The following is a 15,376-nucleotide window of genomic DNA, read 5'->3' as shown; positions in this document are numbered from 1 at the left end:
CGTATGGCAAATTGCATAGCCCTAGGTAACATGTCTAGGAAAGCCATGCATCTATTATTTACTGAGTTAACTTATTCAAGGCCTTGTTGTGTGTATATCAGGGATGTTAAGTGTCTTTCAGCCCAAGGGCCAAATTCCATTTCAGAGAAATTCCCAAGGGCCAAATTCCAGTGGTGGGAGGGGCCGAAGGCAAAGGGGGCGTGGCCAAGATACCGACATGTGTTACCTTAGAACTCTTGACTGCCAGTAACCCAGCCTTAGGAGAGGCATGTTAACTTTTTAGAATGGGGGAAAAAACTGCACAAAGGCCAGGCTGCGGTAAAGAGGGTGGGGCCAGAGGAAGGCGCTGTGGCCATCTAGGAAAACCTGGAGGGCTGGATTGAGACCTCAGGAGGGTTGCATTTGGCCCCTGGACCTAAGGTTCTGGGCCCCTGGTTTATATACATTCACTCCAATTTGTATTTCTATAACATTTAAAGGATGATCCAAACGTATATGCATCTGTGTTGGCTGCTGGCAACGCGGCACGGGACAAGAAGAAGACATGCATCATCCCCTGCCACCTGCAGCTCACCATCCGCAACGACGAGGAGCTCAACAAGCTTGAAAGGGCTGTGAGCTTAACTATATCTGATCCCACAAAGATTTACAAGAAGCCTATCATAATCACGGGCTTTATAAAACCCCAAGCGTCAGCTGCCTCCTTTCCCATCATGCTCTCAATATGTCATTGTTCAAGGCGCTGGCCCATACCCCCCAGTCAAATCCTTGGGACAGCCAAAAGGACCTTGGGGCCTGTGTTTACACTTCGGTAACTTGGGGGGGGGGTCCCCAACCCTGCAGGACTCCCAAAGCATGAGCTCAGACCTTGGCAAACCTGTTCACAATGCGGCCTGTTGGTGTCGAGTCAAAGAAACTCATGGGTACCCGCAGGATGTTACTGAGCAGCTGCTCATGCAGGACTCGGGAAGCTCGGACAGAACCTTGGTTAGAAAGAAGGGTTGCGGTCATCAGGAAAAGACCTGGAACAAATATAAGCACTGGTGAGGGCCTGATGCAGAGGGGGAAGCTGGCAGCAGGGCCAGCCTTAGGCTAGTCAGGGCCAGGTCAAGGGTAGGCATGATCAGGCACCTGTTGAGGGCCCACAGCCCAGAAAGAGCCACTGACAGGAGCCCCCCGGAGTTGCTCCTCCTCTTCACCATTGCAACCTGCTTGTTTACCTGCCTCACTCTGGCCCAGACAATGGTGGTGGTGAGAGGAGTAGCAGTAGATGCCACTGCCTGCTTGCTCACTGGATATCTGCCTGTTAAGTAAGCAAGTGGTCGCAATGAGGAGAAAGAGGATGAGGAGCAATAGCAGCTGATGACCATGGCTGTGAGAAGGTAGACTCACTGAGGGAGGGGCCCGTTGAGGGTGTCTTGCCCAAGGGCCCTCAGAAACTTGGAGCTGGCCCTGCAGGCTAGGTGAACTATGGCCATGCTTCACCTGCCTTGGTGTTGTGCCCAAATCATCTCTCTCCCATTCAGCTCAGTCCTCCATTGCGCTCCCTAAATCCTTTCTTCTCTGCCTTTTAGAGATCCTTGCGCTATGACCTTCAGACTCTAATGCTGCCCTCTGCAATATGGGGTGCCCTGGATAGCTAACCAAATGTGCCCAATAATGGGGCTTTCCCTGGCTGCTGGGGCTCCCCTCAGAGTTTAGATCTGGCAGAAACTCCAAAAGACTCTAAATACAGAGAGAAAAAAAGCGAATCACACTCTTATATATATAGCGGGACCCAGGTAAATGCTTCGAGAGAGCTAAATGTAAAGGGCATCCTGGGATTTAGGCACACTAATTAGATTCAAGCCTCCAAAAAGCATCTTGCCAAATCTTTGGATGGTACAAGTCATCATATTCCCCTTGATGGGGGTTGGATCAGGGGCCTAAACGGCTGCCTACACCAGCAGTGATCAAACTCCCAGAGAATATCTGCAAGCAAGCTAGCTCTTTCCGGTTTTGGGGGGAGGGGGGGGCAGCTCCTAGGCACTTGTATTTCTGAATTGGTTCTATTTTTCATAGGCTTACCCTGGCTTACACCCAATGCCCCATAGACACCAACACGCATGTCACGTTGGGCAGCTGGGTAGGTCTGGTTCTGGTAACGTGAAGCATCATTCGTCCAATCACTAAGCCATAGGTTGGAGCCAAGTGAGGATGTAGCCTGTGCTATATAGGCGATGAGGATCCATGTTGAGAGGCCCCAACCAACAGCTCGCAAGTACCGCAGATACATAATGAATTTCACCTGGAGGGCAGAGTGTTGTCGTTACCAACCTCATGCTGGGTCCCCATCGTACACTCTGCAATAACAGCCCCCAGTGACTTCCTACATCCCAGCACATGCTATGGTGCATGAGTGCATTAAGGGAGAAATAAGCAGGAGCAGTTAAGCGCACCATGGCAGAAAGATTGGAAAGTTGGACTTTCCATGAAGTGTCCTTCTGGCTGGACCCAACAGGAATGGGTTAATCCTCTCCTCCATGAGAAGGCAGGGCTAAAGGATTTATGTTTCCCACCATGAGAGGAGAAACACCCTCAGTCGCAGGACTTTACTTCAGCTGTATTTGAAACTCGTACGTCTGTAAAAGAAATTTGCATGAGAACAATTCGAACGGATAAAATCACTCTAGTTGCAACCCAACGTGAATGTGACCTGCCCAGAAAAACTGGACCAAACAGTTAGAAGAAAGAGAAGAATGAATCATAGGACACCTTATTTCCCTTGTGGGGCACTGCACAAATGTGATAGGCTGATCCCCACCAACGCAGATAGACGAAAACCAGACAACCCTGAGCCACAGGAGGAACTGTCAGGTCCACTCTTCGCTGACCAGAAGGACACTTCACAGTAAGTCCAACTTCACATTCTCAGTCAGTGGAGGGTGGAGCTGACAGGAATGGGATGTACAACAGAAGAGGCTGGGAGAGCAAAGGTTGCAATACCCTCCGCAACACCTGACATCTAAAGGATGCATACACTGAAACATGTTTATAAATCCTCTAGTGGCGGATACAGGTAGAAGGCTTTGCCCAGGAAGCCACTTTACAAATACCCTCCAGAGGGGCCTGAGTGTCAAATGCTGCTGACATGGCTACCCCCCTGGATGGAGTGAGCTGTTTTGCTACCTGGTAGTGAGCTACCCTGGGACTGGTACGCTAGGGCTATGCAAGCCCTAACCCAGTGTCGATTGTCCCCCTAGACACTGTTCTACCCTGTGCCCCCAATTTAAAGGAGACAAACAGGCTATCTGAGCATCTGGTTTCCTTAGCAGATCGAATATACACCTTGAGGGACCTACGAACATCCATCTGATGCCACTCCTTTTCCTTAGGATGGACTGGCTTGGGGCAGAAATCAGGTAGCACTACATCTTGGGCCCTGTGGAAACTAGTATTTACCTTTGGAACAAAGGCCGTATCTGGTCTCTGAACCACCCTATCTGTGGTTGTGGAAAGTGCAAAGACCATCCCAGATTGAAAGGGCACCCATCTCCCCCACCTTCCTAGCTGATGTTAGGGCCACTAGGAACATAGTGAGTTCTCATGCAAAGAGAAAACTCCCTGGAAAAGACCCTGAGGCTGGGAAAGATTGAAAGCAAAAGGAGAAGGGGACGGCAGGGGATGAGATGGGTAGATAGCATCACCAATGCAATGAATATGGACTTGAGCACACTCTGGGAGAGAGCGCAGGACAGGAAGGCCTGGCATGCTATGGTCCATGGGGTCACGAAGAGTCGGACACGACTGAATGACTGAACAACAACACCACCATCTTTCAAAGGTGAGCCAAGTCATCAGGTAAATTTCGTTCATTAAAGGCTTCCTTGATGCTAACATGGTTTTGACCACTCCTTCCAGCAGTCCAGTCCCTAACAACTGTTGCCACTCAACCTCCATGCAGGCATGTTGCAGCCATTCTGAGTTTGGATGGCAAACTGGACCCTGATTTAGCAGATCCGGCCAAACTGGAAGTGTCCATGGGCGACCCACGCAGAGCTCTTGTAGGTCTGAAAACCATAGTCTCTGTGGTCAAAACAGAGCTATTAGCACCACCTGTGTCTTCAGGAACCTCACCTTGAACAGAACTTTGGAGAGCAAGGGAAAGGGAGGAAAAGCGTATGCCAGGACATGGACATCAGGTCCACTGCCTCCGCTCTTGGATCTTGATATCTGGCAAAATATCTCTGGGTTTTGGCATTGGCACTGCTGGCTAAAAGGTCTATCACCATAGTCCTCCATCTGTCAGAAATCTGTTGAAAAATGTCATGATGAAGACACCATTCCCCTTGCTGAATTTCCGAACAGCTCGACCAGTCCACCTGTACGTTTGACTCCCCCTTGATGTACTCTGTTGTGGGTGATGTCAGGTGTATCTCAGCTAATGTCAGCAGTAGGTTTGCCTTGTCCTGTAGAGCACAGGACCAAGAACCACCTTGATGACTTATATATGCTCTTATTGCTATGTTGTCTGTACACACCACAACAAGCTTGTGGAGAACCAAAGATACTAAGGCCTGAAGGGCCAGTCAAACACTTTTGAATTTCCAGCCAATTGACTGGCTGCTGCATCTCGATGTTGACCAGGTCCCCTGAGCTATCTGCCCCTGATAGTGGGCCTCTCAGGCTGGCATCAGTTGTGACTTGATCCTGAGTTGGTTCTTTTACGGGAACTCCCCTGGAGAGTTGCTGAGGATCAAGCCACCAAGAGAAGGACTGGATCACCTGTGGCAATAGGGACAGTATGATGTGTTCTCTGCAAGCAATCTGGCCCTGGTAGGGAAGCAGAGCCCACTGCAGAGGACAGGAGTAGAACCTGGCCCAATGCACAGAGTCGATGGAGGCTATCATACACTCCTGGAGTCATGCCAGGACCATCGGCAGTGGCCTCTTCCAGCTCAGAATGTCCCGGATGCAGGACTGGATCTTGATTGCCCTTTCTTCTGAAAGGAACACTCTCTTCACCAACATATCTATTATCACCTCCAAGTGCTGTATCCTCTAAGAGGGGGTCAAGGAACTCTTGGTCCTATTGACTACAAAGTCGTGATCCTCAAGACATGCAACGGCAGTTGATATGTGAGACAGTGCCTGCTCCATAGTTGGTGCTCTGATGAGTAGATCATCCAAATAAGGGTATATGTGGACCCCCTGGGTGTGGTGACTCACCAGGGCTACTAAGGCCTTGGTGAACATCCAGGGAGCCGAGGACCAAAACAGAGTGTCTTGAACTGGAATTGATCCCAGCCGTATGTAAAGCGTAGGAAGTGCTGTGGAGATAAGCTTCCGTGAGACCTATTGAGGCCAATAGATCCCCTGGAAGAATTGCCTGTGTTGTTGATCTCAGGGTCTCCATTCTGAACTTCCTCTTCTTGATGAACTGGTTGAGGAATTTGAGGTCCAGAATAACTCTCCAGGCCTCAGTCTGTTTGGGGACTGTGAAGAATATCAAAAGGACACCTGAAGATCTCTCTACACAAGGCACCTGTTCTACACTTTGTTGAGTAGATGTTGTATGGCTGTGCAAATCCTGAGGTGTTTTTTACAATTCTTGGATAGAATTGGATCGAAAACGGTTGTTGGGGACAGTTTGGAATTCAAAGGCATATCCCAGATGCATGGTCTCATGAACACACCTGTCCAAACAAATTAAACTCCGTTTGTGCCAAAAATCCTGCAGGTGCCCCCCTATCTGAAGTGGGGTGGTGTAATACTGAGGGCTGCTTTCCCTGTTGCTTGCCTCCTTAGTTTGGCTTGGCATATGCTTTGAACTCCAGATGTTTGTCTGACCATTGGGGTTGGAAAGGCCTGTTTGACTGAAAGGTAGAATAGAAGGCCTTGGGACGAAAGGAACGTATGGGCTTCTTCTTTCCTTTGGTCACCTCTTTTTTATGGGCCACTGGAAGGACCTCCTTCTTCTCTTTGGTTTCTACAAGCACAGGAATGAGGGCTTCCCCAAACAATTTCCCCCCTGAAAAGAGAATGGTGGCCAAGTTTGTTTTTGATTGGGCTTCCACCTCCCAATGTTTCAGCCATAACCCGTGGCACACCACAACACCTGAGGACATAGCTCTGGCTGCAAACTGGAAGCATGCCATAGAAAAGTCTACCATATACTCAGCAGCTCTAGTTAGTTTATTTAGGCCTTCCCTGAGGTGTCTGGACCCAGTCGGGACTTCCAAGAGGAGGGAACATGCCCAGGTGATGACTTTGCCGTAGCTGCCCTGATTGCCAAGGCTGTGGCCTCATGCAGCCACCAAAGGGCCGCATCCCTTTTTTGGTCACCAGGATCCATGAAGTCTTCCCCCACTTCCTTATGGAAAACTGACTTAGAGATACAGTTGGGACCTTCAGTGACTCCATGATGTCAGTGAACATAGCCTCTTGTGCATTGCCAAGGAAGTCCCTTGTTTGGCAGGGTCCTTCCACTCTGTGGCTAGAATTTTGGAGAAAAACCTTGGGGCTGTCGGCTCTGAGGAGGTGTCTCCCTGGAAAAACCTCAGCACATTCTTGTGGCTGATCTTCAGCAGTAGTTGCCTTGGTTTGAGTAAGCAGATGCTGCAGGTTTAAAACCTTGTCTGTTTTATTGAGAACAACGGGGGAAATGTCCTGTTTAAACAATCCTCTGTGGGGGAGTGGAAGCAGGATGATCTCCCTCGGACAATTCCCCCTCCTCCATGTCCAATCCTCCCTGGGAATGCTCACCCAGGATGGAGGCCATCTCCGAGACAGATTCTCGCACGCTGCGCCCGACCATTAGGAATAATTGGGGAATGGGGGCTCATTCTGTGGACTGTGCAGCTGCAGGGACAAACTCCATTTCCCCCTGCTCTCCAGCTGACTTTGGCCTTTTGGAAGGAGGGGAAGCCTTGCCTGGGGATGACTGATGCTCAGCTTCTCCCCCTTCTTGGACATCTTGCGTTTGCTCCCCCTGTAGCATCTGGTTCCACCCCTCTGTTTTGAGCAGGATTCTGAAACTGATGAGGAAGAGGAGGGTGACCCACTGGATGCAGAGAAGGGGGACCTCCTCCTCCTCCTCCTGCCATGGTGCCTTTTATGTTGCTGCCGCTGTGGGCCCTCCATATGGAACACCCACCATTGATCTAGCAAACCCAGAAAGTCCCCTGAAAGGGCATTACTGGGCCTCTGGTCTCTGGGAATGGGCTTGGCTACTTGCAAGCCCCCTGGGGAGGCCAGCACAGGAGGGAAAAGAACTCTGTGCCCTGGTAGGCCTGCTTCCAAAATGGCTGCTGGAGTTTGCCTCAGCGAGACAGAGAGGTTTACTGCACATGGGCTCCCCTCCCCATCACTTAGCAACATACCTGACTCCATTGGAATGGGGGTAGAGAGAGAGAGAAAACAGATTCTGTTCACGCTCTCTCTCTCCCTCTTTTAAGCTCCACAGCAGTAGCTGAAGAGAAAGCTAAGCACCCTGCCGTTCTCTACAAGGCAGAGCAAGAGACTGAGGGGGGTTCTCTTCTGAAGGTGGAAAATGTATCAATCTTTCAGCCCTGCCTTCTCGTGGAGGAGAGGATTAACACATTCCTGTTGACGCCACCTTCCGCTGACTGAGAAGGAGCTGTTCCTTGGAAGGCTATCACAAAGCTCTTAAACTGAGCAGCAGGTAATGGCAAAAGGAGAATTCAAGAAACGCACATTAAAATTAAGACCAGTGGGCTAGGCTGTCATCACACCTTTGCCTTGGGGCTCAGGGATAGTCTTTCACTATCTTCTGTAAGGGTTTTTTCCTTTGGTCTCCATCTAACTTTCTGACCAGGTTGCTATAGTGAAGTCCCCACTTTCTGACTGGGTCCACACAACATGACAACCCATCATGGGTGACAAGCCACTGTGGGTTGTCGTACTGTCTGAACCGAGACTGATTCCCGCAGGGTAGCTTGTGCATGGGCAACAAGCCACCCCAACAACCCATGGCTTGTTCTTTGGGTTGTTGTACCCACAATGGGATGGTGTGTAGTCTCAACCTGGACGTGGCAACCTATTGAGGGTTGTGGGCATCAGGTAGACAAGACAGGTTCTACTGCCAAGTCCCCTGGGTTACCGGGCGGAGCTGGCTGGAAGACTGAGGGGGAAGGAGCTGGGGGACAACCCACAGTGAGCCTGATTGTCTGTCAGGCCCTTTGAGGGTTGTTCTGACATCAATCCATGCTGGGTGGCTTATTCTGCAGCATGGATTGTCATGATATGTGAACCCAGCCTCTGTCTGAGGGAGATTCATGGTGGTATCTGCCCAAGTCATGAGGCAGAAGAACAGCTTTGGCCCCTCCTTCTCACCTTGCCAGTTTCCATGGCCTCCTTGTCAATCAGCCTCTGTCCCTTTATCTCTGTCATTGGCTTCTTCTCCTTCAACTTTGCTTGTTGGGACACATTACTGCTGATGCTGAGGCTAGAACAGGAGAACAATGGTGAGGGATAGAGCTCCTACAGTCTTCCCCTGCCTGCTCCAGCATTACACTGCCCTACCCCTTATCTACATTAGCCTAAGGCAGAAGTGCAGAACCTCTTTCAGCCCCATGCCCGAATTCCATTTTGGATAAGCTTTTGGGGGCTCCATTCCAGTGGTGGGCAGGGCCAAAGGCAAAAGGGGCAGGGCCATAAATACCAGCATATTTTAGCTTAAAGCTCTTCCTGCCAGCGACTAAGGCTTAGGAGAGGCATTTCAACGTTACAGCATGGGGGAAAACTGCACAGAAGCTGGGAAAGCACCAAACAATTGGTGGTGGGGGTGAATGGGCGTGGGCGTCTGGGGAGCTCCGGAGGGCCTCCTGGGACTCCCGGAGGGCTTGGTCTGAGCGCTGGGCCTGAGGTTCTGTGCCCGCCTCCCATTTCATCGCCTTGTCTTGTATCAGGTGACTTGGCTTTGCTCAGCTCAGCAGATGAGGCTACGATCAACAAGGCCACACAGCTTTCTGGGATGAAGCTGGGAGGATGTGGTGGGGCTGTGGTTGTTGGATACTTGGGGGAAGAGGCGTTTTCACAGGAGACTGGGTAATGGACTAGAAAGGAGTAAACACTTCCTTAGAAATGCAAGCTTCTCGGGAAGACCCTTGTTTCCCACCCCAGACCAAGACCTGGCTCAAGAGACGTGCAAAGACTCCAGAAGAAAAAGAGATAAAGGAGAGGGAGACATGAGGAAGGCAAGGACTGAAAGGGTACAGAATGGAGACTGGTGAGGGTAGGGAGGTAGAGTGGGGCTGAAGGGGCTGTGGCTTCATGGAAGGCCCTCACCTGCGGCTGAAATTCCTTTGGTGGACACTGGCCTCGCTTTTCTGGGTCACAGTCACGACGTCAGCTGGCACCTCTTCGGCTCCAGGTTCAGGGTCCCCATCCAGTTCCAGCTCCTCACCCATGCCCACTAGAAAAAGTCAAGCACATGGGATGATTGTCGCTGTCTCCATCCTGATGTCCAAAGTGAGCAAACCTGAGGGCTGCCATATTAGATAGACTCTACCCCTGAATCCCATGAGCTCTATTTGTGGTGTAGTGGAGTCAGGGCTCACAGGGATGCAGAGTTGGCACTTTTTTATTAATGATGATGCTGACATCATCTGCCAACCCCCTCAAAATTCCCTGTTTCCCCTGAGCTTAGGTGCAATTCTCACAGTAACAATTCTCACTGAAATGAATTCTCCCAACAATATATTGTTCCCTGCTGTGATGCAAAGTATTCCAGTGTTTTGGTCTTGAATGGGCAATTAAGACTTATTAGCTTTACAAGCTGGGTTCCAAAGAGGCAGAGGAACTAGAGATCAAATCGCCAACATTCACTGGATCATGGAGAAAGCAAGAGAATTCCAGAAAAACGTCTATTTCTGCTTCATTGACTACGCTAAAGCCTTTGTGTGGATCACAACAAACTCTGGCAATTTTTAAAGAGATGGGAGTACCAGACCACCTTTCCTGTCTCCTGAGAAACCTGTACAAGGGTCAAGAAGCAACAGTAAGAACCAGACATGGAACAACCGATTGGTTCAAACTTGGGAAAGGAGTATGACAAGGCTGCATATTGTCACCCTGCTTATTTAACTTATATGCAGAGTATATCAGAAACGCCAGGTTGCATGAATCACAGGTCGGAATTAAGATTGCCGGGAGAATTATCAACAACCTCAGATACGCAGACGATACCACCCTAATGGCAGAAAGCGAAGAGGAACTAAAGAGCCTCTTGTTGAGGGTGAAAGTGGAGAGTGCAAAAGCTGGTTTGAAACTCAACATTAAAAAAAACTAAGATCATGGCATCTGGCCCTATCACTTCCTGGCATATGGAAGGGGAAGAAATGGAAGCAGTGACAGATTTTATTTTCTTGGGCTCCAAGATCACCGCAGACGGTGATTGTAGCCATGAAATTAAAAGACGCTTGCTCCTTGGGAGGAAGGCTATGGCAAACCTAGACAGCATAGTAAGAAGCAGAGACATCACCTTGCCGACAAAGGTCCACATAATCAAAGCTATGGTTTTCCCAGTAGTAACATATGGCTGTTAGAGCTGGACTATAAGGAAGGCTGAGCGCCGAAGAATTGATGCGTTCGAACTGTGGTGCTGGAGAAGACTCCTATGAGTCCCCTGGACTGCAAGGAGGTCAAATCAGTCAATCCTACAGGAAATCAACCCTGAGTGCTCATTGGAAGGACAGATACTGAAGCTGAAGCTCAAATATTTTGGCCACCTAATGCGAAAAGAAAACTCCCTGGAAAAGACCCTGAGGCTGGGAAAGATTGAAGGCAAAAGGAGAAGGGGATGGCAGAGGATGAGATGGCTAGATAGCATCACCGATGCAATGAATATGAACTTGAGCACACTCTGGGAGAGAGCGGAGGACAGGAAGGCCTGGCGTGCTATGGTCCATGGGGTCACGAAGAGTCGGACACAACTTAACGACTGAACAACAACAAGCTTTACAAATACCTGTTCCTGATGAGGATAAAATGTCTAGAACTGGATTTGTTGATATGGATCAGCAGAGCTGAATTCTTGGACTCTGCTTGGGGGCATGGCTATGGGGACTGTCATGATGAGTGCATGCAAGTCAAAATTTACCGCTACACCACTGGGTATATTTGTCTCTTTCCTGGTTAGAATCATATTTTGAAATATGGAAGTTGTAAGTCATGTTGAATGGCACAATCTCTAAGTGAGGCTCATTCCAGAACAAGATGTGCTCTGAAAGGTGACCTTGACCTCATATACGGTTACTGCCCCTTACCTGTGGCTTCCTCTTCAGGCATGCTTTCCTGCTGGTTCCCATAGGTGTTGAGCAGCTGAGCAAAAGCCTCGCCATTAGCCAGTAAGGTGCTATAAGAACCCTGTTCTGAGACAGCTCCAGCCACCAGCACCACAATGTCATCCACATCCGTCAGGAAGCTCAGGCTATGAGTCACTAGGATCCGCGTCTGTAGCAGAAACCAGCATACCAATTTCAGTGGACAGTATCAAGATGGCACCCCCAGTCACCCTAGAGTTAGGTCATTAAACAAGCAGGGCCTCTACCGAGCACGCCATCCTCCCAATAATCTCTCTTTTACAAAGGGCCTATGACCCCTTGGCTCTGGATACCATCTTCTCCCATATGTAAGAACATCAGAAGAGCTCTGCTGGATCAGACCAAGGGTCCATCTAGTCCAGCATTCTGTTCACACAGTGGCCAACCAGCTGTCAACTGGGAACGCAAGCAGGACAAAGGTATAACAGCACCCTCCTGCCCATGTTCCCCAGCAACTGGTGTACATAGGCATACTGCCTTTGATCCTGGAAGTAGCGCATAGCCATCAGGACTAGTAGCCATGAACAGCCTTCTCCTCCAGGAATTTGTCAAATCCTCTTTAAAGCCATCCAAATTGGTGGCCATCACTACATCTTGAACTAGCAAATTACACAGTTTAACTATACACTGTGTAAAGAAATACTTCCTTTTATCTGTCACGAATCTCCCACCAGTCAGTTTCATGGGATGACCCTGGGTTCTAGTATTATGAGAGGGGGGGGAAATGTCTCCCTATCCACATTCTCCACACCATGAATAATTTTGTACACCTTTATCATGTCTCCCCTTACTGTCCTTTTTTCCAAGCTAAACAAACCCAGCTGTTGTAACCTTCCCTCATAGGGGATCATAGGGTTAGAAGGGGCCTATAAGACCATCGAGTCCAACCCCCTGCTCAATGCAGGAATCCAAGACAAAGCATCCCTGCTAGGTGGCTGTCCAGCCTCGTCTTGAATGCCTCCAGTGTGGGAGAGTCCACCTCCTTCCTAGGTAATTGGTTCCACTGTCATATTGCTCTAACAGTCAGGAAGTTTTTCCTGATGTTCTGCCAGAATCTGGCTTCCTATAACCTGAGCCCATTATTCCATGTCCTGCACAAGGGGAGATTTTCCACCCCCTTCATCATTTTAGTTGCCTTTTTCTGCACTTTTTCCAGTTCTACAATATCTTTTTTTAGGAGTGGTGACCAGAACTGTACACAGTCTTCCAAGTGTGGTCACACCATAGATTTGTATAAAGGCAGTATGATATTGGCAGTTTTATTCTCAATTCTTTTCCTAAGCATGCCTAACATGAAGTTTTCCTTTTTATACAATGGCTGCACACTGGGTTCATATTTTCATTTCCACAGTTGGCTACAGAATCGGACTCAAAGAGTGCTTATCAATGGGACCTTCTCAAACTGGGGAGAGGTAACGAGTGGGGTACCGCAGGGCTCAGTCCTGGGCCCAGTGCTCTTCAACATGTTTATTAATGACTTGGAGGAGGAGGTGCAGGGAATGCTGATCAGATTTGCAGATGACACAAAATTGGGCGGGATAGCTAATACTTTGGAAGACAGAAACAAAATTCAAAATGATCTTGACAGACTGGAGCACTGGGCAGAAAACAACAGAATGACATTTAATAGGGATAAATGCCAAGTTCTGCACCTAGGAAAAAGAAACCAAAGACACAGTTACAAGATGGGGGATACGTGGCTCAACAACACGACAAGCGAGAAGGATCTTGGAATTGTTGTCGATCATAAGCTGAAGATGAGCCAACAATGTGATGTGGCTACAAAAAAGGCAAATGCTCTTTTGGGCTGCATTAATAGAAGCATAGCTTCCAAATCCCGGAAAGTACTAGTTCCCCTCTACTCAGCACTGGTGAGGCCTCATCTGGAGTACTGTGTCCAGTTCTGGGCACCACACTTTAAGAAGGATGCAGACAAGCTGGAGAAGGTTCAGAGGAGGGCAACAATGATGATCAGGGGACTGGAAACAAAGCCCTATGAAGAGAGACTGAAAGAACTAGGCATGTTTAGCCATGAGAAGAGAAGACTGAGGGGACAGCACTCTTCAAGTACTTGAAAGGTTGTCCAAGGGAGGAAGGCCAGCATCTCTTCTCGATCATCCCAGAATGCAGGACATGGAATAATGGGCTCAAGTTACAGGGAGCCAGATTCCAGCTGAACATCAGGAAAAACTTCCTGACTGTTAGACCAATATGACAATGGAACCAAATACCTAGGGAGGTGGTGGGCTCTCCCACCCTGGAGGCATTCAAGATGAGGCTGGGCAGCCACCTGTCAGGGATGCTCTGACTTGGATTCCTGCATTGAGCAGGGGGTTGGACTCGATGGTCTTGTTGGCGCCTTCCAGACCTACTATTCTATGATTCTATGACTTACCTTTGCGGAAGCCATGTTGATTTTTTCAGCAGGGTTTGTCATTCTATATGCTTACTAATTTTATCTTTAATAATGCTTTCAACCAATTTACCCGGAAAAGATGTACCTCCCTCCATGCTTAGATCAACATCAAAAGGTTCTGCTTAATGTGTCCCCCCACCCCCTGCCAGCCATTTGAAGTTAATTGTGCAAGTTTGAGAGGCGAGGCCTTTTTGGTTATGGCACCTATGTTATGAAGTGTCCTCTTAAGAAGGTCTTTCTGGCATTTTGATTACTTACCTTTACTTGTATGGTAAAAATCTGGCTTTTTAGAAAGGCACTTGGAGAACTGGTAAATTGACCTCACGCCTACCCTTTTCCTGCTGCTTTGGTGTAGGGTGCCAAGGAGTGGGGGCAGTCTCAAACCAGTGCCTGAAGCAGCCAGTCTCTAGTTTCTTACCTCCTGTGCCACCAAGCACTTGGGGTCCTCAGGAGGCCAGGAAGACCAGGCCTTCGAGGAAGGGAAGGTCCTCTAAACTGCAATTCCAGCTGGAAGACAGTCAACTGATCTCCTAATCTGAATATTGTCAGCTGCCTCTCCAAGCAATTGGGACACACCAGATGCTACAAAACTCTTGCAGCTAAGCTAGCCCATCAGTCCAAGCAACTTCTCCAGAGTATGAGGGCTCTGCCTAACCCTTTTCTTTGCATTGTGACACCTACCTGTGACCTCACATCTGCTTCTGGCCCCTTCAGCCCTGTCTTGCCGCCTTGGAAATTGACCTTTCTGCCTGGCTCTGATTCTGCACTTGCCTCTGGCCCTTTGATCCTCTTCTGTCTGATCCAGTGCCTGAACTGTACCCCATCTAGGACCACATCTATCACCCTTCTGATCCTTGGCTACCTGCATCTGAACTGAACTCCACATGTAGCCCATCTCGGAGCTAGGCTAAGGCCTGACATTTGGTTTTTACATCAGAACATAAGAAGAGCCCTGCTGGATCAGACCAAAGACGTAACTAGCCTAGCATTCTGTTCCCACAGTGGCTAGCCAGATGCCTATGGGACGCCCACAGCAGGAGATGAGCACAATAGCACCCTCCCACTCGTGTTCCTCAACAACTGTCATTGAGAGGACCCCTGCCTCTGACACTGGAGGTTATATATAGCCATCAGAACTAGCAGCCATTGACAACCTTATCCCCCATGAGTTTGTCTGCTTCACTTTGAAAGCTGTTCATGTTGGTGGCCATCATTACATTGTGTAGTAGCAGATTCCATAGTTTTACCATGTGCTATGTGAAGAGGTACTTCCTAGTATTTGTCTTGACTCTCCTGCCATTCAGCTTCATTGAATGACCCTAGGTTCCAGTATCAAGAGAGAGGTAGACTGTGGGTCTTAACACTGGTTTGGTTTTTGAGAACTGACCTCGGAGCCTGCACTCTGAGGTCAGTTTCCAGAACCAACCCCCCCCACCTCATAGGCGGTGCAGATTGTCCCTGGCTAAGAGCAGCATGGAGCAGGAGGAAAGGTGGCATTCCCAAGGGCGAGGACCTCTGAAGGGCCTGTATGAAGCTTCCCATGTGTTGTCCAGCTGCCCACCCTCCCACCCACCCTTCCCCTGCTCCGAAGCGCTGCAGCTAGACAGCCGAAATCAGCCGTCTAGCCGCCAACGCA

General features: G+C 49.2%; 1 protein-coding gene across 1 annotated transcript in view; it reads right to left on the bottom strand.

Annotated features, from left to right (window-relative positions):
* The window catches only part of ABCC2 (ATP binding cassette subfamily C member 2), a 54,286-nt gene that overhangs the window by 13,024 nt on the left and 25,886 nt on the right, over positions 1-15,376 (bottom strand). Inside the window, exons 19-23 of the mRNA XM_084846661.1 lie at positions 11,268-11,454; positions 9,289-9,415; positions 8,335-8,446; positions 2,068-2,287; positions 868-1,022 (exon numbers count right to left, since the gene is read on the bottom strand). Coding sequence (XP_084702787.1) covers positions 868-1,022; positions 2,068-2,287; positions 8,335-8,446; positions 9,289-9,415; positions 11,268-11,454 — 801 coding nt within the window. The remainder of the gene's footprint in view (positions 1-867; positions 1,023-2,067; positions 2,288-8,334; positions 8,447-9,288; positions 9,416-11,267; positions 11,455-15,376) is intronic.

This window comes from Heloderma suspectum, chromosome 3 (assembly GCF_057233095.1).
Source record: "Heloderma suspectum isolate Gila_16-S chromosome 3, 16-S_ref, whole genome shotgun sequence".
In the NCBI taxonomy this organism is placed as follows: Eukaryota; Metazoa; Chordata; class Lepidosauria; order Squamata; family Helodermatidae; genus Heloderma; species Heloderma suspectum.
Note: the sequence above shows the minus strand (reverse complement) of the source record. Positions and strands in the feature narration are given on the sequence as shown.